The 27,954-nt window shown below is 54.0% G+C and overlaps 3 protein-coding genes across 4 annotated transcripts; 2 read left to right on the top strand and 1 right to left on the bottom strand.

The window, feature by feature from the left end:
* Positions 1 to 247: 247 nt before the first annotated feature.
* ZNF623 (zinc finger protein 623) lies at positions 248 to 13,327 on the bottom strand. Of its 2 annotated transcripts, none has more exons than XM_019435183.2 (2): positions 13,084 to 13,327; positions 248 to 4,067 (listed from the first exon to the last, which is right to left on the bottom strand). In XM_019435183.2, the coding sequence occupies exon 2, from the start codon at positions 3,988 to 3,990 to the stop codon at positions 2,479 to 2,481; it is 1,512 nt and encodes a 503-aa protein (XP_019290728.1). In that variant the 5' UTR covers positions 3,991 to 4,067; positions 13,084 to 13,327; the 3' UTR covers positions 248 to 2,478. The 2 variants fall into 2 exon arrangements, with proteins under 2 accessions (XP_019290728.1, XP_019290727.1); XM_019435182.2 differs by lacking the exon at positions 13,084 to 13,327 and adding an exon at positions 12,553 to 12,652.
* LOC109258387 (small nuclear ribonucleoprotein E-like) lies at positions 5,800 to 6,244 on the top strand. The gene is given in 2 exon segments (XM_053896359.1): positions 5,800 to 5,949; positions 5,951 to 6,244. Coding segments are annotated over 2 exon segments (279 nt in total). The 5' UTR covers positions 5,800 to 5,811; the 3' UTR covers positions 6,092 to 6,244.
* A 7,154-nt stretch (positions 13,328 to 20,481) lies between the features above and the next one.
* Positions 20,482 to 25,491, top strand: GFUS (GDP-L-fucose synthase). Its single transcript, XM_019435184.2, has 11 exons — positions 20,482 to 20,612; positions 21,352 to 21,508; positions 21,824 to 21,938; positions 23,121 to 23,249; positions 23,327 to 23,400; positions 23,593 to 23,726; positions 23,826 to 23,890; positions 24,266 to 24,332; positions 24,494 to 24,573; positions 24,752 to 24,851; positions 25,137 to 25,491. The coding sequence occupies exons 2-11, from the start codon at positions 21,363 to 21,365 to the stop codon at positions 25,190 to 25,192; spliced, it is 966 nt and encodes a 321-aa protein (XP_019290729.2). The 5' UTR covers positions 20,482 to 20,612; positions 21,352 to 21,362; the 3' UTR covers positions 25,193 to 25,491.
* The last annotated feature ends 2,463 nt before the right edge of the window (positions 25,492 to 27,954 follow it).

The following is a 27,954-nucleotide window of genomic DNA, read 5'->3' as shown; positions in this document are numbered from 1 at the left end:
TCATGATCTCACGGTTCATGAGTTTGAGCCCCGCGTCGGGCTCTGTGCTGACAGCTCAGGGCCTGGAGCCCGCTTGGAGCTGTGTCTCCCTCTCTCTGCCCCTCCCCCACTCACGCTCTGTCTCTCTCTCTCTCAAAAACACACATTAAAAAAATAAATAAAAATAAAGTTAAAAATACACTTATAACTCAGAAAGTAAATTCCTAGGCATTCACTGAAGAGAAATAAAGAGGCATTTCCAAATAAATACTTTTACACAAATGCTCATAGCAGTTTTATTCGTAAGAAATCTGGAAACCCAAATTTCTATCAACATGTGGATGAGAACAAATGGTTTGTCCACACAACGGAACACTACTCGGCAGAGAGATACCGAAACACATAACTACTCGGTCGAGTCCTTAAAACATGCTAAAGCAAAGGAAGTGAAGACACGCGGTATCATATACTGTTCGGGTCCATTTAACGTGAAGCCCTACAACAAGCAAAACTAATCTACGCTGACGGAAAGCGGTTACTTGGGACCAGGGTAGGATTAACCGGGAAAGGGCAAGAGGGAACAATGCTGTGTGATAAAAATGTTATTTTTCTTTATTCTAACGGTGGTTACACAGGTATACGGTTTCTCAAAACCCTGTACACTTTAAATAGGCGTTTTACTGTCTGCAGACTGGACCTCACCAAAGGTTACGCGAGTGGTCCGGTACTCTCTTCTGTACCACGTGAGACATCTCTAGTGATGAGGAGTTTTCCAGAAGGTGCAGCGCTGTATGCCCCCCTTGATCACTTACCCCTGGAGGCTTCTAGGGTTGCTGGAATTTAAGAACTCAAAATCTGCCCTCACAGGCAAAACAAAATTGGTTTAGGTCATTTCAAAACCGGTCGTTTTGGTTCATGTCAGAGAAAAGAAATTCAGAGGCAAACGACCGTCAAGTTCTGCGCCGTTAACTACCGTGCCGCGAAAGCTGCGAAAAGAGGAGTCCACCACTCCCTGTCCTGCAGGGTCCTCTCCAGGTCACTCTCTTTCTCGAGCTGCCACGGTTCTTTCAGTCCCGGCATCACCTCTTCTGTGAAGCTGTCCCAGACCCTCCATGCCCAACTAGTCCCCTCCTTACCTGCGTCCTACACAACCGGGGACTTCTACTTCAACACTTAACGCTGCGTGTGATCTGTCTTCCCCAGCAGACTGAACAGCTTCATCTGTTTTCCTAGGGTTCAGCACTGGTCCTTCTAAATCACTACATTTCCAAATAAATGACAAAGTGAGCCACAAAGCAGGTGGAGAGACCAGAAGCGATGAGGTCAATCGCGGAACTGAGACAAAACCTCGTGCGGCGCGTTGGATCAGAGCGGATCAGAAAGATACACAGGCAACCAAGTGAAGACAGCACTCCCCAAAACCAAGTGGACAAGTCAAGGGTGAGCTCTAAAGGCAATAAATATGAGGCGTGCTAGTCTTACACTAGCTGTTGCTTGCAACTTCTAAGGACAAGCAGAAGGTATCAACAGGGCTGAGAGACAAGATACTTCCTGTAGACCAGTGAACTATGCTGCTACGAAACAAGAACCAAAAATTTCAAACATAGCAGTACAGAAAGGACAAAGCAAGAGAGGTGCCAATCACACGCAGATGTGGGGTGTGCTCTTTATTGTCCTGCACCAGATACAGGGACACATAAGTCAGTCAGCTACGGTCATGTCCTTAAGGAGCCAGTAGGGTAAGGATGACACAGATAGTAGATAAACAACGTAACTTTGACAGAACAAAGGGCAGTAACAGAAGTGCTCCCAGCAACACAAGCACAGAGGGAGAGTGGCTGGCTGAGCCTGACGCGATACCTGAGGAGTCGGTCAGGTGTGGGGCAGGGAGCACTCAAACAAGGACAAAGACGAGGAGCAGCTCGGCCAAGTGGGAGCGTCGAGCAGTTAGCGTCGCCACAACACCAATCACGTGGCAGGTGGTTACGCAGTGGATGCAACTTCAGGAAGCAAAAAGGTCTTAGAAAGCAGGAGTGGGAGCTTGGGAAGTATCCTAAGGACGACAGGGAGCCAATTTGTGGTTGTAAAGAAGAAAGATCTTTCTCAACTTGCCTTTTTAATAGATCAAAATTTACTACGTAATATTCTCTTAAGTATTGAGATTAGATTCAGAATTCTGCCGTAAAAAGGCTTTAACTCGGGGGTGACCTGTAATTGTGCAATAAAATACAGAACCTTCTCTGAGACCCAGCTCCTCCCCCAGCACCGTTCCAGCCCAGGGTCACTTGTGCAGTCTCGTGGCTCTCCTGAGGTCGCACATTCCTAGCTGAGGACAGCAGCCCAGCACCGCTGCACGCCAGCAGGGGACAGCCCACTCTGAAAGCAGCCCCGCCTAGGACTTTGGAAAATGCTGACACATCCCGAGTCACATGAACGGAATCACGTGACCTTGTGCCGCTCCCTTCTAAACATCACCCACTGAGTTGGAGAATGGCTATTTTATAAGTCAGCTGTACATTCCCCGTGACCTGCAGACTTCTCACCCAAATGTACGGTGGTCTTATTCAAGGGAAGTCCCTCCTGGTGAACACTTTGATTATTTTTAAAGTTTGGGGTCGAGCTGAAATCTTTCCCATACTGACTACATTCATAGAGTTTCTCTTCAGTGTGAATTTTCTGGTGTTGAAGGAAGTTTGACCTCTGAATAAAGCCTTTCCCACAATAACTACATACATAGGGCTTCTCTCCAGTATGAATAATCTGATGTAGAAGCAGTTTGGAGCTCTGAATGAAAGCCTTCCCGCAGTCCTTACATTCAAAGGGCCTATCCCCAGTGTGGATTTTCTGATGTTCAGTGAGATGGGCTTTCTGGAGAAAGGCCTTCCCACATTCCTTACATTCATACACTCTCTCTCCAGTGTGGATTTTCTGGTGTCGAATAAGGTACGAACTCAGAAAGAAAGCTTTCCCACATTCATTACATTCATAGAGTTTCTCTCCAGTGTGAATTCTCTGATGCTGAGTAAAGTTTGACGTCTGGCTGAAACGCTTCCCACACTCATTGCATACATAAGGCCTTTCCCCAGTATGGATTCGCTGATGCTGAATAAGCTTTGAGCTTCGAATGAAGGCTTTCCCACACTCGTTACATTCAAAGGGCCTCTCTCCAGTGTGAATTCTCTGATGTTCAATGAGGTCTGAGCGATGACGGAAAGCCTTCCCACACTCCTTACATTCGTACTGTTTCACCTCTGTGTGGATCTGATAATGTCGAATAAGGCTTGAGCTCCTAATGAAGGACTTTCCACATTCGTTACATTCATAGGGTCTTTCTCCTGTGTGAATTCTCTGATGGCGAATAAGCAAGGAGCTCTGACTGAAGCCTTTCCCACACTCCTTACACTCGAAAGGCCTCTCCCGCGTGTGAACTCGCTGGTGCCGAACCAGGTCTGAGCTGTGATGGAAGGCTCTCCCACACTGCACGCATCGGAATGGCTTTCCTCCCACATGTGCCCTCTGGTGCTCGGCGAGTTCTGCGTAGTGAATGAAGTCCTTCCCACACATGTTGCACACATAGAGTCTTTCTCCAGTGTGAGCTCTCTGATGCTCAGCAAGGTGGGAGCTCTGGCTGAAGCTTTTCCCACAGTGCTCACACCTGCAAGATTTCTCCCCAGAATGAGCAATCTGATGTCCTACAAGGTCTGCGTTAAACGGGAAGGTCTGGCCGCAAGTCTCACACTGGTGGGCTTCCCGTTCCACAAGCTCTCTCTGGAGGAGGAGGAGGTTTGAGCTCAGAACTGGGCTTTCTCCTGATTTACTGCCCACCCGAGCTGTCTCTCCTGCTTGGATCTTCCAGTGGGTAACTGTCACCTGCCTGAAACCTCCCTCCTGAGGGGGACAGCTCCGCAGGTTCTGCCCTTCTGGGTTTCCTAACAGCTCCCCTAATCCGGGTTCGGGGAGTGTCTGAGACTCAGTGGCAGGGGGCTCCATCACTGTGAGTGTTTCTGCCATTGTCTTAGGCAGATTTCCATCCTCAGAAATTCGGGCTCCAGAGTCACCTTCTTTGTCACAAGTTCCTAGGTCAGAATCTGAAATAAAGGAGAAAAGATCATCTTTTCCCTTTATCAACAGACAGGAATCTGCTGGAGCAGCGGACGATAACACACATCCAAAGAGTGGGAGGGAGGAATGTTTCCCCTGCTCACACTCCCCACCCAACATGCGGACATCCCAGCATGCATCTCAGCCACCTGCCTCACCCACTTGAGAAGGCTTCTCTGGGGTTCCACCTCCAACACCCAACTCTGGGGACAGACTAATGGGGAGGGATGTGGCTTGGATCCATTAAAAAATTAAGACCTATTTCCAAAGAAACAAAAGTATTGACCTTGCCACCCCTTCGCTGTCCTCCCTCTCCTCTGTACCCAGCTTAGATCACATGGTCTATGGTACCGTGTTTCTCTTTGGTCATATTTTATAACCATCTTCTTGCATATTAGTCCTAACTCTCCCTGCCCCTCCTCTACCACACTTTCGTGGGAAAATCCCGATGTGGGTTAAATTCCACTTGCTTCCTGTTCTGCGTCTGCATCTACACCAACTGAGCTCTCTGTACATTTACAACCCCTTGCCTACCAGGGCCCTGAGAGCCACCAGCAATCTCTACTTCCTTACTCTCCTACGAGACCACCCCTTTTGTCCTCTCTTCCCAAATGTCCAATACTCTCCCTCCTCCCTCTTAGCTGATGCCCTTGCTTATTTCAGTAAGACAGAAGCAATGAGAGGACAGTGTCAACTTTCTCCTACTGCATCTACCAGCCTACCTGTCTATACCCACATCAGGCCCTCCCTTCTTATATGGTCACACTGCCCTTGATCCTGGGCACTACCTGGGCACTAAAACCCACCCCTCTCATCCGCTCAATGACACCAAGCCTCCCCTGCACAAGTCTAGAGCTGGAATGTTCACAGCAGCACCATTCACAACCTCCAAAATAACCAACAGAGAGATGGATAGACTGAGGAGTACTCCCTCAAGGGAATGATACGCAGCAATGAAAGAAACCTGCTAAATACAAAAGCAAAGATGAATCTCAAGATGCAACGTTCAGCAGAAGGAGCTGGTCACAAGAGAGTTCGTACTGTAGGGTTCTGTTTATATCAAGTTAGAAGAAAACAACAGACAAAAGTGATCCGTGTGGGAGAACTAAGACCCTGATGACCTTTAGGGAGAAGGTAAGAACTGGAAGGGGACGCAGGGGCACAGGGTGCCGATGGCCTACATGGAGCTCTGCGTCCCGCTGGTCTGTTGCTGTGGGAAAGCTTGTGCAGTCAGGGGTGCCAGGGTGCCATGCCCACTCCCGTCCCCAGCTTTGAAATTCTCACACTGGGAACCAACTGTAGGCAGGACTCTGCCTCCCCACAAGGTCACGACCCTCCCTCTGAAGGCCCGCTCTTAGCTGTCCATCACTTGTGACGATGCGCCACAAACACAGCACAAGACAGCACATCTGACACCTCACACCTCTGAAGGTCGGAGCGCAGCCCAGAGTGACTGAGACCCCGGTTCAGGGCCACACAAGGTGTCAGCCAGGCTGAGGTCACATCTGGAAGTGCTGGGAAACCTGTTTCCAAACTCACTCAGATGTCAGTAGCAATCAGTTCCTTACAACCCCAGGACTTTCCCTGAGTCCTTGCCAACTGTCAGCTGGAAGCTGCTGTCAGCCCCCAGGGACACCTGAATCTTTCAGGCAGGAACAGTGCATAGAACCCCTGACTTCTTTTCTGCCACCAGCTGTAGAAAACTACTTTCCACTTTTGTCAGCTTCCACCATGGCGTACCGCGGCCAGGGCCAAAAAGTGCAGAAGGTGATGGTGCAGCCCATCAACCTCATCTTCAGATACTTGCAAAATAGATCTCGGATTCAGGTGTGGCTTTATGAGCAAGTGAACATGCGGATAGAGGGCTGTTATCATTGGTTTTGATGAGTACATGAACCTCATATTAGATGATGCAGGAGAGATTCATTCTAAAACAAAGTCAAGAAAACAACTGGGTCGGATCATGCTAAAAGGAGATAATATTACCCTGCTCCAAAGTGTCTCCAACTAGAAATGATCAATGAAGTGAGAAATGCTTGAGAGGGCCATGTAGTTTGTTTTTTTAGAGGTCCTTTGTTGGGAGTCTAGTTCTAAAACATTTGTTCCTATTGTTCTGATTACCTTTATGTTATTACCAGATGACAATAAATGCCGTGGGATTGTTTTTATTTAAAAAAAAAAAAAAAAAAAAAAAAAAACTACTTTCCAAGGGCATGCATGACTAGGTCAGTCCACCTTGAGAGCCTCCCCACCTGACACCAGCTGACTCGGGACCTTAAATACAACCGCGAAATCCCTCCAAGGCAGCTGGGAGGAGGTGTGTGCCCCTTAGGGGCCAGGGACCTTGGACGGCCGTCTCAGATGCCTACCACGCCACAGCCAATGCTTGGCCAATCACGGGAACCCAGGGCGTATGTCCTCGTCTCCATCTGGGGCACCTGAAGTGTGGTCCCAACCCCACAGCTCCACTGGGAATGGCCGCAGCCTCAGTTTCAACCCCCCCGCCTGATCCAGCCCCTCTCACAGATGTATCACCTGAGAACTCTACAGAGTAAGCCCACTTCCAGGGAGCTCCACCCAAGGTGACCCCAAACAATCACTTCTTGCCCCCAATCTGCACCAGTGGGAAGCAGACCTTGCTGCGCAAACCTGCGAAGGGACGCCCTCCGGACCCATCTTCAACGTGGCCATCAAGGACAAGGACCTGCCTCTGAGGGCGAAGCTGGGGGCCGGGTGGGACAGGAGCAGAAGGAGAGGGAGCGACCAGGCAACACGTGCTCTCTGGCCCGGGAAGGGCGTCTTTTCAACACGATTTTCTCTTTGATGCGAACCGCAACTCGTACAAAGCGCACACATCTCGACGAACTCCTTGTGACGCCTGTTTAACGACACCGGGCCAACACAGAACGTTTCTGTCTTCCCAAAGGCTCTCCCTCCAAGGGCAACCACTTCTGTAAGTAAAGGAGAACTGTGCCCATTTAATGGCTCAGTCAGCAGAGCCTGCAACTCTTGACCTTGGGCACGTGAGTTCAAGCCTGATGCTGGGCACAGAGTTTACTTAAAAATGAAAAAATACAAACACGACGTTTCGTTTAAATGAAATCATACGTGTTTGTGTCTGCTTTTTATTCGGCACACACCCATTTTTTTTGAGTTATAGCTCACAATCTTAAACGTGTTATTTTGAGAAACAGCACAAGAGTGCGCATGCGCACAAGTTGGGGAGGAGAGAGAAGCCCAAGCGGGCTCTTTGCTGTCAGCGCAGAGCCTGATGCGGGGTTCGATCCCACGAACCATGAAATCACGACTGAGGGGAAATCCAGAGCTGGACACTTAACTGACCGGGCCACCTATGCACCCCTAAACTCACCATCCTGAAGTGCACAAGCAAGAGTTTAGAATATTCCTCAGATTGCAAAACCACCACCACTGTCTACCTCCAGAACATTTCCATCGCTCCCCCAGCAACGTATCTGCTTTGGCTCAGTACCACGCCCGTGAAAGTCATCACCACGGCAGGCAACGACGGCTCACGCTCTCCAGTGACACGCAGCATACCGCTGCACGGACAGGTCACAATTCACTTCTCCACGTCTCACGAACGCCTCAGGTGTCTGTGGTCTGGATGACGATTAAAGCTGCGGAAAACACTCCCGGAGATGCAGGTCGCTTCTGCCGGGTATACGCCCAGGAGTGTGACTGCTGGCTCACGGGTCCTAGAACTGCTTCAGTGGCCGCCTGTTCAGGACACGTTTGCAGATTCCACTGGGAACCCGTGCAGGCGTAGCATTCAGGGAGGCCAGGACTCGCGTGAGTTTTGAGTACAAACGACCGCACCGGCGCCTGGTGGAGAAAGCCACGCCCGCCCATCTGGGCCAGAGGAAGTGACTGGTGTGTGGGACAAAGCAGTGGGGGAGAGGGTAAGCTACGGCCGACCGAGGACTGCCCAGCATCCCTGCTTCCCACCTAACATCTGAGCGGGCACGTGGCCGCCCAGCCAACGACTGCACTCGGTCGAGGCCCGAGGTCGGGTTCCAGCCAATGACACGGGAAGGGAACGGATGTGTGCGGGGTCCCTACCTCCACCCATGGTGACATGTGGATGTGGCAAAGCAGCCAGGCTCCCAGAGCCCTCGAGGGCCAGAGCCGCCTAGGTAGGTGAAACGCACGAGAAGTCAAGTTTTTTGAATCTCTGTTATGGCAACTTGAATAATGCCTAAGTAACGCTAATAAACAAGCCGAACTCAGACGCGGTGCTCCCAATGATGAAAAAGAAACTGAGCCCACGTACCAATAACTGGCGCTGAGGCCAAGGAGCTGAGCACAAGTGTGTGTCAGGCACTACGTGTGCGTGAGGTCTGCCAACACGGTTCCCCGCAGCAGCGCCGCTCGGCACAGCGCGGACCCGGGCCACGCGAGGCCGGCCTGCTGGCGCTCACTGACCGTGTTCTCCTGAGCCAGCTCACTAACGTGATTTAAAAATATCTTGCTCCTGCTTATAAAAATTACTCTTAACTAGTTAGTTTTTAAAGGTACGAGATAAATTATGCCAACTGAGAAAACGGAGACAATGGAAAGACTGAAAACAGAAAAATAAAATGACCTTTAAACCTAAGATTACCAGTTAGCATTTTCTCTCTGGTATTTTTTCTGCACTAGTATTTTTATGAAATCAGGACCATACGGCTCAGTTTTACATCCTGTTCTACTTTTGCATCCTTTTAATTCTTAGCCACTGCAAACGTAAGATACATCCTGTGAGAGTATTTCAAATAATAAAGTGTAGGCGATATAGACACAGTAAAAACCCCCACCAATTCAACAGGTTGCCCCCGTTAGCTGTTCTGGTTATACGCATTCGCTCACACTTTGCTTGCACAAATGCCGTGCACTTGTGCAAAAACATATCCACTTACTCAGGCACACACGATTTTCAAAAATAAGAACGGAATTCACCATCTGCAACCGTCCCATTTACAACAGATCCTGCGACGCTCCAGTCCATCCACACAGATGTCACCTCGTTTTCTGAAGGGTTTCACCACCGTAGGTAGTGACTGAATCCCTATTCGGATCAGACACGAAAGGCACATCCGTCCCCGTGCCCCTGGGGTGCCACGCTGCGCCCCTGGTGTCCCGAGGAAGCACGTTCCCTGAGGTATTCTGCCCACCTGCCTGGGGCTGTCTGCCCCCCAGAGATGGAGGGAGTCAGCAGGATCCGAGGGCCCCTCCCCTCTGAGCCGCCAGGGCTTCCCGGCAGAGGGCGCCACAGTCTGACTGTTGCTCTGGCCCAGCCTCTGCCAGTGGGAAGGCGGCGGTGGGCTCAAATGCCTCATTGGTTCAGAGCTCAGAAGGGGAGGAGGGGCACTATTTATTAGGGCCCCTCGAGCCCCACCAGGCACAGTGCCGAGCACCTGACTCCCACTGTGTCACGCGCTCCTCTAAGCCTTATGAGGCAGGTGTTCCCTGGGTATTTACTCTAGTTTACAGATGAGGAAACAGAGGCTAAGGGAGAAAGTCCATTGCCCAAGGTCACTAAACTAGTAAGAGGCAGCATTGAGGTTCAAATCTCGATCTGTCTTCCTCCAGCGCCCTTCCTCCAGCGTCCCTAACGCAAAAGATTTTTTTTCCCAAGTGTTATCTGTCGCCGTTACGGATGCTATGCTTTGCTCGGATCACGTGGAATGAGTATTACAGAAGTAAGCTTATAGATTAAGTCTTACTTATCCTAATTAACAAAGGTGGCAGTAAAATGTTGGGGTTTTGTTTGTCTTGAAAGTAACGTCCTGTGATTTTTATGCTTAAAAGGACTGTTGAACTCCCTGCAAACAAGCTTTCATCTGTCTACGAGAACATAGCTTTAAAAATGTGTTTTTTGCCTTGCCTGGGACCCTGTGATGACAGCTGAGAGCCTGGAACCACTTTGGATCTGTCCCTCCCTCTCTCTGTGCCCCTCCCACGCTCAAGCTCTCTCTCTCTCAAAAATAAAAACATTTCAAAAAAAAAATTTTTTTTTAATTAAAAAAAAAGGGGGGGCACCTGGGTGGCTCAGTTGGTTAAGCGTCCGACTTTGGCTCAGGTTATGATCTCACAGTTTGTGAGTTCGAGCCCTGCATCAGGCTCTGTGCTGACAGCTCGGAGCCTGGAGCCTGCTTCGGATTCTGTGTCTCCCTCTCTCTCTGCCCCTCCCCCACTCATGCTCTGTCTCTGTCTCAGAAATAAACATTAAAAAAAAAAGTGTTTTTTAATGGTCTTCAGAATTTTTTTAACGTTTATTTTTAAGAGAGTGCGAGCACGCGTGTGCATGCCAGGGGGGAGGGCAGAGAGAGAGGGAGGGAAAGAGATAATCCCAAGCAGGCTCTGAGCTGTCAGCATAGAGCCTGACAAGGGGCTCAAACTCACAAACCGTGAGATCATGACCTGAGCCACCCAGGTGCCCCTCATATTTTTTTCTTAACATCAGAGAGCTAAACCTTGCTTTGAATAAACATTTATCTGAAGATCAGCCTTCTTTCGGTTTCTGCTTAGCTGTTTTCCTCTGTGAATTCAAGCAAAATTACACCGATACACTTTCACTTAAAGAAACCTGAGTGACATGCACAAAAGGAAGTAAAAATACAGCATGCTTTTGACCCCACAACACACTGAGCTAACACGGCCCACCTTTCTGTTAGAACACATAGTATCTGCTGGGTGAAATGTAACACGTGTAAACACACACTTGACGTTGAGAGAGAAGGGAAAATCCTTGGTGTTGGAAAAGAAGTGGGATCTTAACCTGGAGCAGGAACCTGTGAGCAATCCCAAACGGCCCTGGGGTGGAAAGAGAGGGGCACTGAGGCAGGCACTGGTCAAGGGTACCGTGGCCCCGGGCTCCCAGGCTCCCAGAGTCGCTGTCTGCGGCTTACAGCCTAAAGAAAGGAAGCACTACGCTGTCCGAGCTTCACCACTGGTAGTAACGGGGGCAAGGGGCACCTGACCGAGACACGAAGCACAACTCCTGGAGAACCTGCACCTCTGTAATCAGGGAGGAAACGGAGAAGCTGGTACGTCCCGGTCACTCCGCAAGGTGTCTTGTTTCTAGTTTCCTCGTGTTCGCCTCACAACTACCCAGGAGGTCCAGGCAGGTGACCGGCTTCAGGCCAAACTAGCTGCTGTCCCCTCCTCCCCACCCCACCCCACAGTCCTCTGGTTCCTGCTCCCGGGGCTCTGCCCGAGGATACTGACGGCCTTCTCCTCTCCCGACAAGTCCAGTGACCTTACGCCAGTCACCTTCCACGACCTGAGGCGGCAGTGGACATGCCTGACGGCTCCCTGAACCGCTTCGATGGCACTGCCCCGCTCTGGGTCAGCTGCTTCCCCCACCGCCCCTTCCACCTGTGGCTCGCGATTGTTGTCTGGGCCTTTTCAGCTCCGTCCTGTCTCCACATCACCCCCAAGACCTTTCCAGGAGTCAGCCATCCATCCCCATCACTTCAGGAGAGGCCGGGGCTGCGTGTGCAGGCTTGTGAAAAAACGGAGCAATCCCTCCCCCTAATTTTTCTCCACATCTCCCTTAAAAGAGATTCCGTGGTTCTTGGCGTCGTGAACACAGTTACAATACTACATCTCTAACACGGTCAAAGGTTCCATATCTGTGGACAGGGAGCAGGCTATCACCTGAAGACTAGGTTAGATGAGGATCTCGGATCCCATGCGGGCAAGAGACACTTATCTCTATCATTCACTGGGACTGGCTCACGGGGAAAAAAGACATGCCAAAGAGCGATTATGAGCACAACCTCTACACACAAACTTGCTGAGGTCCAAGCCTGCCTCCCGCTAACATTCCTGGGAAACCTCAGGCGTGCTCCCGGCCGAGGATCTCGACACCATGAAGTAACCAGTCTCTGAGGGGGGGGACGGAGGGGGCGAGGGTAAACCGTTCCTGACATCAGCAGTCAGCCACTGGGATTGACAGACTTCTACAGGGATGGGAACCCTTAGGAAAGAGCTAGAACAGCGCGGCCAACCACTTCTCCACGCCAGAGAATTCTTCAGGCCCAATTCCCTTTGCACCCTACCCCCGCCAGGGCACGGGGTGCTGGCTCTGCACCCCCACCGGCACAGAGGCCCCAGAGAGAGGGGACAGGCTGAGAGCGCAACAGCAGCGCTACCTGCAGCCCTCACCTCCTCCCCCAGGTCACCCCGGAGGAGCTAGCCACTTGAGCACTGCGGCGCAAGGCGCTTAAGCTGGAGGCTCCACGGCCTGGGACCCGAATATCTGCTCCCATGACGGCCCCCAGGGAGAGAAGGTGCGGCCCCGGCAGCCGCGCGGGGGAGGCCGCGACGGCTGCTCGGAGGCGGGCTCACCGAAGCCCCGGCTCCGGGACTCCCGCGCGGGGCGGGCCGCGCCCGGCGCCCACGACACCTGCCGGCCTGGCGGACCCCACCGCCCCCGCGCCCGTCCTCCGCCGGACACGACCCACTCACCCGGCGACCAGCGGTAAAAGCACGACCCGCCGACAAAGCCCGCAGCGCCGCCCGCACGCCGCGGCCGGAAGTTGGCCGAGGCCCAGCCCCGAGAACTTCCGGGGCCGCTCTAGGTGCAGCGGGGCTGACGGACTCTCGCTGGTGCGCACTTCCGCCCGGGCGCGCGCGCGCGTGCGTGCGTGCGTGCGTGCGTGCGTGCGTGCGTGCGTGCGTGTGTGCGTGTGTGCGTGTGTGTGTGTGTGTGTGTGTCGCCGCCGAGACGAGGCCGGTGTCCGGCCCCCGCGCTCCCGCACCCCTAGTGCCGCCCGTTCCCGAGCGTAGATGCGCGCGAGGGATTTCGTTGCCGGCGAGCTGTAAACGCTGGCGTCGGCGCCGGGTGGAGCGCGGATCCCGACTCCAGCGGGCGGAGCCCGGGGCCTCTCTTCGAGGCCGCTCCGGGGCAGCCGGTGGTGGTGAGAGCCGACGGCCGCGGCGCCGCAAGGCCCTTACCGGTGGAGACGGAAGCCGCAGCAGCCGGGGCCGCGCTCTTACCTGGCTGTGTGGCTTGTGCTGCGGGGGCACAAGTAGCCTCCGGACACGGTCCCGCGGAATCGGCCCCCGCAACTCCCCCCCGGAAGAGCCGGTGTCGAACGGCCGGGCCGGGCCACGCGGCGGCGGCGGGCCGGTCGGGAACTACCGAAGCCGCGGCGGTGCCGCGGGCGCTCCTGCCCCGCCTGCAGGGGGTGCAGAGGACCCCCGGTAGCGAATGGAGCACAGCGTTAGGAGCGCGCAGGAGCCAGGAGCATATCTCCTGCCGGTCCCGGGAGCCGCTTGAAAGTGTGGGCAGGCGCGGCAGGAGCACAGTTGTTGGTATCGCTATGTGCGTGCGTTTTGAGCACTCACGGAACAGGCGTGCCAGTCATTGTGCAGTTGGCTGCTTTTACTCGGCATTGTTTTAAAATCACCCCATGTTAACACACACAGTGGGTCTGGTCCACCCACTCCCACCGCATTCCGCCGTGTGTCTACACTGCTCCCCACCCCTCCTTATTGATGAACGTTCCGTGTGTTTTCTACTCTTCTCTGTTGCGAGTGATGGAAGAGAGCACATCCGCGTACGGTATTTCCGTGTCTGAGCAAGGATTTCTCTAGGCGACAGGTCTAGAAACGGGATCCAAATGTGCAGATTTTAGTGTTAGCGTGTTGCCACGTTGGCTTTTCAGTGGCTGTCCTAACTTTCGCTCCGTCTATCGCAGTGGGAGACTCCGTTCCCTGCAGCTTCACCAACCCTTATCTGGCCTGAAATTGGCCGATCTAAGGGGTGAAAAGCAGCATCCTGGTTTTTGTTCTCAAATTCAGTGAGACCTAACTTAGCAGTGGATGCATTTGTTTGTAATGAATACACGTGATAAATAGCTCTGCCAAATGTATCCTCCTACGCGACCTCCACGATCCAGACAGAACATCTCCATCCTCCCAATGCTCCCCTGCACTCCTCCCCCCAGGTCTCACCCCTCCAGCTGCTTCAGTGAACCGACTGATTTGCTAGTCAGGCCAATCCCTCGTGCTTAGTAGCCATTTGAGCCTCTTGTTAACGGACTAAAATGACCTTGGCCCGCTTTTCCGCTGAGCTTGTCTCTTTCCTTGCGACTAGGAGCTTTTTAGGGTGGATACAAATCATGTGCCTGCTACGTGTACTGCAAACGTATTGCCTTTATTTTCCCACAGTTCTGTGTGCCCTTCACTAACCCTGGTGCCCTGGGGTCTCTTTTCCTTTGTGATGTTCACTGTCCGTTCCTCTCAGAGAGGGTTTTTGTTTTTGTTTTTTGTTTTTTAAGATTTTGAAGTACTCTCTACACACACGTGGGGCTCGAACTTACAACCCAAGGTCAAGAGTCGCTGGCTCCACTGACTGAGCTGGCTGGGTGCCCCTATTCTCAGGGAGGTTTAACGCTTTTACTTTCCATGCTTAGGTCTTCCAGCCATCTGGAATTTATTTCTGAATATGATGAGATGTTGGAATCTGACTCTTTTCCATATGGTGAGCCAGTTTCCCCATAAAGTGAGTTAAACACCCTGCCCTTGTACACACTGTCCTATCGGAGAAAAGTGTCTTGAGAGTAATTGTATTGAAAAGACACGACGGGCGCCTGGGGGGGCTCAGTCGGTTGGGCTTCCAACTCTTGATTTCAGCTCAGGTGACGACCTTGTGGTCATGAGATCAAGCCCCACATCCTGGTCTGCGCTGAGCACGGAGCTCGCATGGAATTCTCTCTCTCCCTTTGCCCTCCCCCCACGCACTCTCTCTCTCTCTCTCTCAAAAAAAAAAAAAAAAAAGAAATGAGTGTTGCAGCCACAGTGAGTGGAGGTGTGTGAGTAAACTTTGAAGTGATGGCCTCATGATACATAGGAGGTTACACACAATGTAATCACGCCATGCAGGTTGTCAGCTGGCCAGCAAAGGAGGACTGCACAGAACCCCCCCCCCCATCCCTATTTGAGACTTGGCGGGGGGGGGGGGGGGCGCCTGTGTGGCTCAGTCAGTTCAGCATCTGACTCCTCATTTCGGCTCAGGTCATGATCTCACAGTTCGTGGGTTCAACCCCTACACTGGGCGCTGTGCTGACAGCAAGGAGCCTGCTTGAAACTCTCTCCCTCCCTCTCAAAATAAATAAACTTAAAAACAAACAAACAAACAAACAAACAAAAAGATTTAGGGAGCGCCTGGCTGGCCGGCTTGGTCTATAGAGCATGTGGCTCTCGATCTCAGGGTCATGAGTTCTAGCTCCACGTTGGGGGTAGAGATGACTTCAAAAGAATTCAAAGAGACTTAGAAATAGGATGATGTTGAAGCTAAGGGGTCAGAGCAGAGCCAGACCTCTCCCAACCTTCAGCACAGGCCTGGGGGACCCGTGAAGCAGGGCTGGTCAGTGGGACCCTGGGCTCCCCGCAGAGGAGAGGGAGGCTGGCTGGGAGTAGAGCCTTTCCTGGATCTGCAGGGGCAGTGGGGGCTGTCCTGGCTGAGGCCTCCAGAAATGCCACCTTCACCCAGCACAGGCGCCCAAGAAACAGCATATGCTTAATCTCAATTCCATCCAAAACCTCGCTGGGGTTGCATGGCTTCTCGTACAGGCCCGGCTCCCAGGAAGGACACTGTGAGGATGCCTGGGGGGTTAGCACTGTGGGAGGGCCACCCGCCTCTGCTTACCAGGCTCCTGCGGGAGTTAATTCCTGTTGCCCGCCCCCCCCCCCCCCCACCAGACTAGCTCTCTGATGCTGGAGTCTGGCTGCAGAGCCCTCGTTGCCATGAGAACTTAGTGGCAGATGAGAAACGCCATGGAAGGGGACCAGTCACGCTGCCTCAGAGACCCACCCTCTGCTTAGCGGCTGGCAGCTGCCCCCTCCCTGCATTGCAAGGTGGACCCTAAGCCCACGTCTGGGTTGTGATGACTATCATAATAGCCCAGCTAGAGCAAGGTTTTGGAAGCAAAAGAAAATCTGAAGGAAGTTGAGGAAGGACGATATTCACAAGGGGTGAGATGCGGGGAGCAGAGGATTCACAGGGAATTGTAACAATCAGAAGTTCGTAAAGGGGCTGTGCCCCTGGGCCCCCTCAGCAAGGCAAGGAAAGCTTCCCGGAGGACAAGGCCTCACAGATGCCTGAGTGGAGACAGGACTGGCTCTCTTAAAACATGGACAAGATTGGGGTGCCTGGGTGGCTCAGTTGGTCGGGCGTCTGACTTCGGCTTCGGCCATGATCTCACCGTTCCCGAGTTCAAGCCCCGTGTCAGGCTCTGTGCTGACAGCTCAGAGCCTGGAGCCTGCTTCCGATTCTGTCTCCCTCTGTCTCTGCTCCTCCCCCACTCATGCTCTGTCTCAGAAATAAATAAACATAAAAAAAAGGTAAAAAAAAAAAAAAGTAACTCTGTTTGCCACTTGGGACCATGATTTGCTCTTTGGGAACCTTCCGCTGTCTTGCTTAGGTCTTCAGCCTTCCAGTATCTAAATTAAATATATGTGAAGCCCATAGTCAGCACTCCTATCACATGTCCAAGGCTGATGACAAGGTCAAATGTGATGTGGTTTTCCAAGACGTTTCAGCTTTGGGCAGATCCAGAAAATACTGTGTTTGATCTAGAGAATGTCATTATGATCAGTACAGTTAAAGTCAGGTCTCCCTGTGACATGACATGTCGCACAAAAAATGCTCCTGCTTTTTTGGCCAACATTTCTGGCTCGTTCACTTTTATTTTCTCCAACCGTATCGGTGCCAGTGGTATCTACTTGCCCTCAATAATTTTTTAAATCAATCCCTAAAACCGTATTTTGCTTGTTCCCAGTCCTTTCCTTAAGTCAAATGCATGTTTCATCTATGCGTACATATATGTAGATTTAAGACAAATATGAATTGATGTTGCAAAATATTCCTCAGCCACTATTGCAAATCCTGCATTAATTTCTGGGTACTCTTAAAATCCCAGATTGGAACAGGAAGGAAAGCAAGAAAGATCTGAGTCGCTAGGTTACCTTTTTCCTTACCTAAGTGCCTCCACCATTCAACTTCCCCTGTACAACCCACAGATATCCTGCTCTTCAAAAAAAAATTTTTTTTTTTATTTTTGAGAGAGAGAGAGAGAGAGAGAGAGAGAGAGACAGAAAGCAGGGGAGGGGCAGAGAGAGAGGGAGAGAGAGAATCCAAGCAGTCTCCATGCTGTCAGCATAGAGCCCAACTCGGGACTCGAACTCACAAACTGTAAGATCATGACCTGAGCTGAAATCAAGAGTCTGACACTTAACCAACTGAGCCACCCAGACACCCCAACAACCAATGTGTATTATCTATAATGATGAACTTCCAAAAATGAAAATGAAAACTTGATAAGTATTTCACTGATTTTACTCATTTTTTTTTTTATTTTTTTTTATTTTTGGGACAGAGAGAGACAGAGCATGAACGGGGGAGGAGCAGAGAGAGGGAGACACAGAAGCGGAAACAGGCTCCAGGCTCCGAGCCATCAGCCCAGAGCCTGATGCGGGGCTCGAACTCACGGACCGCGAGATCGTGACCTGGCTGAAGTCGGACGCTTAACCGACTGCGCCACCCAGGCGCCCCGATGTTACTCATTTTGAAGTGGCTCAGGTTTTGACTTAAGTGAAAAGCTTTTTTTTTTTTTTTTTAAACCTTGAATTTGGGGGCACCTGGGGCTCAGTCAAACATCTGACTTCGGCTCAGGTCCTGATCTCAGGGTTCACGGGTTCGAGCCCCACGTTGGACTCTGCTGACAGCTCAGAGCCTGGAGCCTGCTTCCGATTCTCTATCTCCCTTTCTCTCTGTTCTTCCCCCACTCATGCTCTCTCTCTGGTTCTCAAAAATAAATGTTAAAAAAATTAAAAATAAAAATAAAAAACCTTGAATCATATGCACGGATTTAAAAGATTGTTGAAGGCAAACCTAAGAAAATGGAAATAAAATGGTTAGTATAGAAAAAGGTGAACCAGCCAGAACTTAGGCTGGAAAACTAGATGTATTACTGTGTCATCTATGGAGCATCGTTTTATCTGTGCTTGAGGTGTGGCCTCAGTCGTGCTGTTAATACTCCTTAAAATAACTCAAAATCAGGGTGTTTTTTGATTTAGCCCAGAGATAGAACACCTTGATGAAATATGGATCGATTTTGACCTTGAATCTCTCCCTGCCTAAGACACATCCCGGGATCTGGGGCTAAACACTAAAGGAATTAGGTTTGGCGTTGAACAGATGTGGAAGCTCTAAGAGAGAAGGCACACAAAAGGTGCTCACAAGAACCGACTGTCTTTCCTAGAAAAGATCAGTTTTGAATTCGTGCTGCCTCAGTGATTTGATATGAACTGTTATTGGTTGTTTCTGATATTTGTAAAGCTGACCGAACCCTAAAGAGAGCTAAGGTTGATAATTCCACTTTCAAACGGAATTTTAAAATGGATTGTTTACTTTTAGAGAAAGTGTTTTTCTAAACTGACAGAAACAGAACATGAAACACACAAGAGTTACATTCCCATAAATATGTGAAATGGAAACAAGAAACAAAAATGTTTGCATGACCACCAAGGAGAACATTCTCACAAAAATAAGCCCAAATGTAATTTTAGTAGAAATGATTTTCTGATTGTTACAGATGAAACTATACTACCAAGAAGAGTTGTAAATAGGGGTGCCCTGGGAGGCTCAGTCAGTTGAGCGTCCAATTTCAGCTCAGGTCACGATCTCACGGTTCAGGAGTTCAAGCCCCTGCATTGGGCTCTGTGCTGACAGCTCAGAGCCTGGAGCCTGCTTCGGATTCCGTTTCCTTCTCTCTCTGCCCCCCGGCCGCTCACACTCTGTCTCTGTCTGTGTCTCAACGATGAATAAACATTTTTTTTTTAAAGAATTGTAAATTGGATGTCATTTGCTATTTTTTGTCTTCTTTATAATATTCCAGCATCAGAAAATGTGAAAGAGCTTACGAAATATTGCATTGCTGTGATAGTAAATGACACTCCGTAGCGGGGGACGATTTTAAATCTGAATTAAAGCATTTGCTAGCATTTTCTGCAATACCAATACATTACCATATGCAACCCTCTTAGAGTATGGGAGTGTGATATGTAAAAACCCTCGGTCCATTTCTGAATCTAAGTACTGCTTTATGGATTTTTCTTGTCAATTCCAGCTGCTATGGCCTCAGCAAAGCAGTTTCTCCAAATCGAAGCAAACTAAAAAACAAAAAAACAAAACCAGAAAACTACAAAGACTTAGGAAAGACCGTCTGATGTGGCATTGTGGTCAAAAGAATACAAATTATGTGACAAATTTTGATTATAACATCTGACTTAGTAACTGGTGAAATGCAGACAAGAAAACTAAATTATATAGGATGACTATGCAGCAGTGTGGGAAGTGCGGTATGTTTTGTTTTGTTTTTTTTAATTTTTTTTTATTTTTGGGAGAGCGCAAGTGGGGGAGGGACAGAGAGAGAGACAGAGGATCTGAAACGGGCTCCCGGCTCTGCACTGACAGGCTGACAGCAGAGCGATCCTGGAGATGGTGACCTGAGCTGGGGTCCAAGCTCAACGGACTGGGCCACCCAGGCGCCCCATTAGCAGTGCTAATTATTCGTCCGTCTCTGATAGTTTCTTGACTTCTAGGTATATAAAATTTGTTTATTTTTAAAGTTTATTTATTTTGAGAGAGAGACAGAAAAAAAAGCACGTGCAAGGGAGAGACAGAGAGAGAGGAGCAGGGGAGGGGCAGAGAGAGAGCGAGAGAGCGCGCGAGTATCCGGAGCAGGTTCCCCGCTGTCAGCGCAGAGCCGGAGGTGGCCCTCCAACCGGGGAACCATAAGATCATGACCTGAGCCAGCCTAACCCAGTGAGCCACCCAAGCGCCCCCAAATTTATGGATGTTTTTTAAATGGAATATATTTTCATAATAATATGTTGTCAAGGTCGGAGGGCACAGCACATTCTGTTTGCCAGTGTGTTAGCAAGGTCGGTTGCTGTTAAATATCTGCATTTAGCGAGAGGGCCTCCACGCGACCTCTCACCCCGATACCCGGAGGTCCGAGACCCGCCCGTCCCCGCGGCGCTCGAAGGACGGCGCCGGCCAGCGCGCCGGCCGCGGTCTGCCCTTCGGACCCCGCAGCTCGCGCCTCAGCCCCGGAGGCCGGCCCGCGGCCGGTCGCTGTCCTGCAACCGCGGCCGGGCGCCTGCCGCTCCCCCTTTCTGATGCTGCGGAGTTCCCGCGTACACGCGGCCTCCGCGGCTCTCCCACCACCCACCCGCCCCGGCGGAGCAAACGGGGTCTCTCTGTCCGGTACCCCCCTGAGGCCTCGGGGAGGCGGAGCACCGAGAACTACATTTCCCAGGCGGCTGCGCGTTCCCGGACTCCACTTCCCGGCAGCGCCCGGGGCGCCCCCGGGACTGCATTTCCCAGAGTGCCGCGGGAGTGCCCGTCGGGTCCGTCCCGGTTCCGCCCCCTCCACCTGGCCCCTGCACGCGGCTGGACGCTCAATCCGCTGCCGGAAGCCGCTCTTCGGGCGACGGGCAGGTGGGGCCGTGCACAGGTGAGACGCCGCGCGGCGGCGCCGAGGATCCCGGCGGGGACCCGGCGTGGCGAGCTGCGGCTCCGGCTCTCGATGTTCCGTGACAGCCGCAGAACCCTGAGGGGTGTGGGGACTCCGAGGGCGTGGAGGTGTCCCGGGGATCTGGGAGAGGAACGGGGCGTGGGAGGAGTCCCGGCCGCGGTGGTGTTTCCCCACCGACCTGCTGCTGGACTGTAGGCGCGGTCGGGAGCAGCCGATGTCGCGGCAGTATCCCCTCCGGTTGATGCCGGCCATCAGGCCCTGCAGCTGGGTCAGAGCCGTCCTGTAGGGGTCCGAGCAGATTTCCAGCCCCTAGGCTAGGGTTCTTGAGGGTGGTGGCGCCCCGAGGCTTGTCCAGTTCTGAGCCGGAAGTGCCACCTGCCTAGGAGGAACTAGGCTGGCAGAGGCTCTCCTGGAGCAGCTGGCTGCCACTGGGCACCGGACTGCAAACACGGGCTCTCCTCTTCCTTGTCTATGGCCTGTGAGCTTCTAGGCAGAAGGCTTCCTAGGGAATGGGGCGGGGAGGGGGAGACTCGGGTGGTCCCCAGCAGGCTCTCTCTCCTCCCCTGCGGGTCTCATCCTGTCCCAGTGGCCCCAGGAAACCCCGGTCTAGCCTTTGGACAGTTGCCCTGGGGCCCAGTGCTAACCAAGGGCAGTGCCCCACGCAGGGACATCTCCAGGGAGTGGGGCTCCATATGCCTCCCACCATTTGCCCCCACAGGTGCAGCCGACATGAGTGAGCCTGGGGGGTCAGTGCGAATCCTAGTGACAGGTGGCTCTGGGCTGGTGGGCAGAGCCATCCAAGAGGTGGTAGCAGATGGAGCTGGGCTGCCTGGAGAGGACTGGGTGTTCGTCTCCTCCAAGGATGCTGACCTCACGTAAGTGGACCCATCCCTGGAGCATACTCACCCACACCCTCTCTAGACCCAGAGCTCCAGGCCAGGCCTGTCCCTGAGCCTGGTAGCCTCTGGTCTGGGTCCTCCCTGCCGGGTGTCTGGCCTGGCTCGGGTGTGTGCAGCTCTGTTCCTAGGCAAACATCCTCCTATCTCTTCTGGAGGTCCACACCCTCATACCGGCCAGCGCCTGCACGGGCCACTTTCCTTTGTGGCAGCCTTTCCTGCCATCAGCCCTGTCTACTCCTGCCCCCGTTACCCCACCCCCAGGGTGCTAGTTCCTTCCCCGGCTCCTCCCAGGGATGCTGCACAGACCCGAGCCCTGTTTGAAAAGGTCCGGCCCACACACGTCATCCACCTTGCTGCAATGGTGGGGGGCCTGTTCCGGAATATCAAATACAACTTGGACTTCTGGGTAAGTGAGAGGGCCCCGTGGAGCACTGGGAACTTCTTGTTGGCTTTTCATGCTCATTTGTCGGCCCCAGGAAGTCCCTGAGGGTCAGGGCTTGGCACAGCCTGGTGGGGGCAAGTCCCCATGGGGTCCCCGGTGACCCACACTCGCTTTGGAGGCAGATGGGCGTACAGGTGGGTGGGGGCATTTGGCCCCACGGGAAAAGCCATGGAGTTGACTGTGGGTTGGAGGAAGTGAGAGTAGCCAGCCTTCGCTGTTTGACTTCGATAGGGTTGGTTTCTACCCGCTGAGCCCCCCCAGGTCTCTAGACCCTTCTGCTCCCAGGATCTCTGGTCCAGCTGCGCTGAACCAGGCCCACCATGCACTCTGGGTCACAGAGGTGTGAGCTGGGCTCAGGGTCTGAGGTGTCTGACCTGGGGGCCTGGGATGTGGTGGAAGGGGCAGGAGGGGAGCAAGGTTCTGCCTATAGCCCTGCTCCTGCCAGGCTGCGCCCCTGAGGCTTGGACCCACCATTGCTGGGCATCTGGTCTTTATGGCGCAGGGATGGCAGAGGCTCAGATCAGATTCTGCCCCGGGGCGCCCCACCCCAGGGCTTTCCTTGTCTCAGGCCAGTCATCCAAGAAAGCCGCCTGGTCGAAGCCTCTCCACCTCCAAATGTCTGGGCCATCTCATGCCCGGTCTCATCCCAGGGTCTGGGGAAAGTGGGGTCTGGGGAGGGGTGGGGCTGCTCAAAGCTTCACTGCTACCGGCTGATAAAGTTGGGTAGTCTCCTTGGGCTAGGGGAGTGGAGGGGCCCCTTGTCTCCACCCTTGTTGGGGGCTAGATCGGGCCTGCCCTCAGCAGCCTGTGAGGGTGAGGCCCAGCCCTGAGCTAGGGAATGTGGTCCTCTCCTCCAGCCGGCCCCACCCCACGGCCCCAAGGGTGGGGGGGGGGGGGGGGTCAAAGGACTGCCTGCCTAGGATGTAACAGGCCCAGAGGGGGCATGGTTGCTGGGAGGTCTATGCTGGGAGGTCTAGCCTTGTCCCCAGGAGCAGTTAGGATAAACTGGCTCAGGTGCTGCCCTCGTGGGAGGGGCCAGGGTGTGTCCTGCTCTGTCCCTGGAGGAGCAGGTAAGGGCTGGGGTCCTGCCAGCAGATTCAGAGGGGCTTGAATCTGCCCTGCCCACCCCCCTCACCCCCACGCCAGAGGAAAAACATTCACATCAACGACAACGTCCTGCACTCGGCCTTCGAGGTGGGCGTGCGCAAGGTGGTCTCCTGCCTGTCTACCTGCATCTTCCCGGACAAGACCACCTACCCTATTGACGAGACTATGGTGAGGGGCGGGGCCAACGGGGGGCGGGGCCAGTGGGGGCGGGGCCAGAAAAGCAAAGCCTGCCTCTGCTCCCCTAGATCCACAATGGGCCTCCGCACAACAGCAATTTTGGCTACTCCTACGCCAAGAGGATGATCGACGTGCAGAACAGGTCGTCCGCCCGCTGGCCCGGCTGAGGCCGGACAGGAAAAGGGAGGAGGGCCCAGTGGGTACCTTGGCACAGCTCCCAAGCATCGTGCCCTCTCTTTGCGGGCCTCGGTTTTACCCCCCTCAGAGGCCAGGGCGGGTGTGGTGGGGTCAGCGGTCCCAGGCGAGCGCCGCAAGAGACGCTGTGACCCTGCAGGGCCTACTTCCAGCAGCACGGCTGCACTTTTACCGCCGTCATCCCAACCAACGTCTTCGGGCCCCACGACAACTTCAACATCGAGGACGGCCACGTGCTGCCCGGCCTCATCCACAAGGTGCACCTGGCTAAGAGTGAGTGCCTGCTTGGTGAGGTCGGGGGGGGGGGGGGGGGAGGCTGGGGGGTGGCTGGTGGAGTCCCCTCTGACACCTGCCCCCTCCCTGAATCTGCAGGCAGCGGCTCAGCCCTGACGGTGTGGGGCACTGGCAAGCCACGGAGGCAGTTCATCTACTCACTGGTTTGTGCAGGACTGGGCCATGCTCTCTACTAGAACGTTCCCTGGCCTGCCATGCTGGCTGTGGGAAGGCCATAGTGTGAGGGAGCCCCAGAAAGGAGTGAGGGTCCAGGCTGAGCCTCTGGAGCAGCAGCCACTGGTCCTCGCTGGGTCCCTATAGGTGCCTGGCCCCATGGGAGTCGCTGGGTGCAGCTCTGAGCTCAGTGAAAGATAAGACTCTCTCTGTCAGGTAGGCTGGGGTGGCTAAGCTGCCCAAAGGGAGAGACCTCCCCCCCGGGAGCCCAGGCTGTGCCCTCACCGAACAGGGCCACCCGAGAGAGGTGGCCTGTGGCTCCAGGTGGCCGTGACTTGTGTCCTTTGACCCTGTCTGACTTCCAGGACCTGGCTCGGCTCTTCATCTGGGTCCTGCGGGAGTACGATGAGGTGGAACCCATCATCCTGTCAGGTGGGCACCCTGTGGCCCCACTGCCCCTGCCCCGGGGCAGAACCCACGTCTGTGCCGAGGGCACCTGGGGCTGGGAATGGGAGTATGGCGGGGGGCTGGGTAGCTGCAAGGCCGGGTGGAGGAGGCCTCACCTGGCTGTTGGTCCCCCCCGCTCCCCACAGTGGGCGAGGAGGATGAGGTCTCTATCCAGGAGGCAGCCGAAGCCGTGGTGGAGGCCATGGACTTCCGCGGGGAGGTCACTGTATCCTTTGGCTCTGGGGCAGGACGCTGTGGGGCTGATGGATGCAGAATGGCTCTCGCCTGGCGGCTGGAGAGGAGGGGCGCTCTTCTGTCCCCAAAGCTCCCCTGGGAAAGGCAGGTTCAAGGGCAGGCTGGTGGGGTGGGTGCCCCTTGTGCTGTGGCCTTGACTGGGCACCTAGTTTGATACAAGCAAGTCAGATGGGCAGTTCAAGAAGACGGCCAGTAACGGCAAGCTTCGGACCTACTTGCCCGACTTCCGGTTTACACCCTTCAAGCAGGGTGAGCCCCCGGCCCTCCCGTGGCTCTCCTACCCCATCCCTCGGGACCTCCCAGCCCCTCCTTCTTGGCTTTGGGTCACTCCTGCCCCTCCTTAAGCAGTGGCTTCCTTGCTTGGAGCTGAAGACACCCTGTAGATTTGGCGTCCAAACCCTTGTCGGGGAGGCAGGACCCAGAAGGGGTGACTGCCGGTGTCCTGGGGTCTCCACCCTCCGCATCTCCTCCAGTGGAGGTCAGCGCAGCCTCGGCCCTCACCTGCCACCACCTGTCACCCGCCCACCTCTGCAGCTGTGAAGGAGACCTGTGCCTGGTTTACCCACAACTACGAACAGGCCCGGAAGTGAAGCACGGTGTGGGAGCAGGTGCCGGCTGCCCCCGAAGCCCCAGAGATGACACACTCAGACCGTGCCGGGAGCCAAGGGCACTGCCAGCACCGGGGGGCCACATTCTCACCCCTCTGCCAGGGCGGCTCTGAGCAGCTGTGCAGTGAGGCCACCATTCGTGTCTGTCCTCAGGGAAACCAAGGCCTGGCCAGGCCCGGCACCTTGCTCCCCAGTGCCGGTCTCTGGGTCCTGAGTGTGTCCACTTCTGATCCTGCTCTCCCATTCCCTGGGAGCCAATAAAGTCTATTTTCCCAGGCCTACCCCCAGCAGCTCTGTGCCAGCTGTGTCCCTCCCACCATGGGCACTGCCTCCCTGCGCCTGGCTGGCCCCAGGACCCACCATTCACCTGCTGGTTCCTCGGAAAGCTGCTGGGCCAGGGTGGCCAGCTGGACCTGGGTAGGCTGCAGGGCGGAGGCAGTGGACAGTCGAGTGGTGGGGGTGCAGGGCAGAGCACCTGTTAGTGGTCCCAGCTGGTGCTGTGGCCACCGCTTAGCCTTTCCACATGAGGTCATATGCAGGCCCGGGTGGCCTGAACTCCCGGGGCCTGCCTGTTTGCCCCAGGACCCTGGGGCATGAGGTTGTTCTGGAGTTGGACAGGCTGAGTAGGCATCTGGATGGATCCAAGGGGAGGGTGGTGATTGGGACCCCAAGAGAGAGCTGAGCCAGGCCTGGCCCCTCATCTCCCTAGCCATCAGGTCGCAGCTTGTGATGGGGCTTGGCCCGACCTTCTCCCTGGACAGTAGCAAAGGTGTCACAAAGGAGGGCCTGTCACAAAGGTGGGTAGGGGAGAGCAGCTCAGGCCTCCCCCTTCTCAGCAGGAATACAGCAGAGTCCCCCAGCCAGCCAGTCAGTGCTGGGGTGTGGACCCAGGAGTACCCAACTTGAAAACCCTCAGTACTGCCTAGCCCAGGACCCAGACACCTTCCCTGGCTTTGGGCCCACCTCCTCTCAGGTCCCCTCTCTCCTGGGTCACCCTTGGCCATCCTCATGCAGGTGGCCCCCAGCTTCCTTCTGACCCCAGATGTGCCTGCCATGTTAATTCCTCCCTCTGTTCAGGCAGTATTGGCTGTCTTCTCAGTGCCAGGCACACAAATTCCCACCTTTGTCCCTGTACCTAGCTGGTCTTCCATGGCATTTGTCCCCACCCCTTCTCCAGCAGGCTGTGTGTTTATCCCACAGGGCTCTGCTGGGGCTGGCCCAGGACCCTCATGTCAGTGCCTGTCCACCTTTTAGGCCTCAGTTGAGGTGTTCCTTTCTCTGAGTGCTCACTCTGCTGTGGGACTCCTGTGTGCTGGTCTGGGAGCACCTGGGAGCCTGCTCCTCCCCCCAGGACTTGAGCTCTAGGACGTGGGTCAGCCCTGTATTCCCTGGGCTCCAGCCCTTGTGAACAAAGAAGGCTCTGCTCAGGAGTTCAGGGAGGGGGTGGTGCCTGAGATGGAGCTTGAGCCAGCCACGTGCGCACATACAGAGGGAGGCCCCTGCAGAGCAGAGACCTGCACACACCTGGCAGGACACAAAGAGTGGCTGTGTGTCCTGAGCCATCGTCTGCACTGTTCTGTGTGTGTGTGTGTGTGTGTGTGTGTGTGTGTGTGTGTGCATGCGCATCACAGAGGGGCTGCGTCCCCAGCCAGAACAAGTCCTCAAGGTAGGGGTTCTGCGGCCCAGTCTGCTGCTCCATGGCTTTCCTCGGAGCAGGACTCACACCCTGCAGGGGCAGTGCTGAGTGAATGAGGGGATTTCATTGTTGAAGAGTTTAGAATGTGTCAAAGTAGAGTTTAGAGTAACCAAACATTTTTTAAAATTTTACTTACTTTAGAGAGAGAGAGAGCATACGTGCGGGGAGGGGCAGAGGGAAAGAGCGAGAATCTCAAGCAGGTTCCACGCTAGGTGTGGAGTCTGATCCCGTGGCCTTGGATCACCACCCCAGACAAAACCAAGAGTCAAGCTGAAATCAAGAGTTGGATGCCCAACTGTGAGGCGCCCTAAAACGTTTTTAAAATGCAGTCTCAAACAGAAAAACTACAATCTTCACTCTCCAAGCTTTATTTTTCCCATGCCAATTAAAGATTACAAGCATTTGGGACACCCGGGGGGGCTTAGTTGGTTAAGAGGCCGGCTCTTGAGGGGTGCCTGGATGGCTCAGTTGGTTGAGCGTCTGACTTTGGCTCAGGTCACAATCTCACGGTTCATGAGCTTGAGTCACGTGTCAGGCTCTGTGCTGACAGCTCAGAGCCTGCAGCCTGCTTCAGATTCTGTTGTCTCCCTCTCTCTCCCCCTCCCCCTTTTGCGTTCTCTCTCTCAAAAATAAACATAAAAAAAAAAAAAAGGAACCCTGCTCTTGATCTCAGCTCAGGTCATGATCCAGGATCATGGGATCGACTCCTGAGTTGGGCTTTGTGCTGACAGCGTGGAGCCTGCTTGAGATTCTCTCTTCTCTGCCCCTCCCCCAGGCTCACTCTCTCTCTCTCTCTCTCTCAAAATAAATAAATAAACCGAAAAACGAAAAACAAGTACTACTACCCCTACTCTCCCATCAGTTTCAAACATGGGCCCTGGCGGTGGCCAAGCACTCCCATCTCCCCCAGGACCAACAGCAAGATGGGCCAGGTCTCCGCTGGGGAGCCAGGCCTCAGGAAGACCTCTCCTGCCTTATCACAGCAACCTGCGAGGCCCATGAAAACCAAGATCCAGGCTGGCTGGAGGAACTTCGTTAATGCAGTCAA

Source organism: Panthera pardus, unplaced genomic scaffold (assembly GCF_024362965.1).
Source record: "Panthera pardus isolate Hobbes unplaced genomic scaffold, ASM2436296v1 HiC_scaffold_7, whole genome shotgun sequence".
Lineage (NCBI taxonomy): Eukaryota > Metazoa > Chordata > Mammalia > Carnivora > Felidae > Panthera > Panthera pardus.
This window is presented reverse-complemented; position numbering and strand designations above follow the sequence as displayed.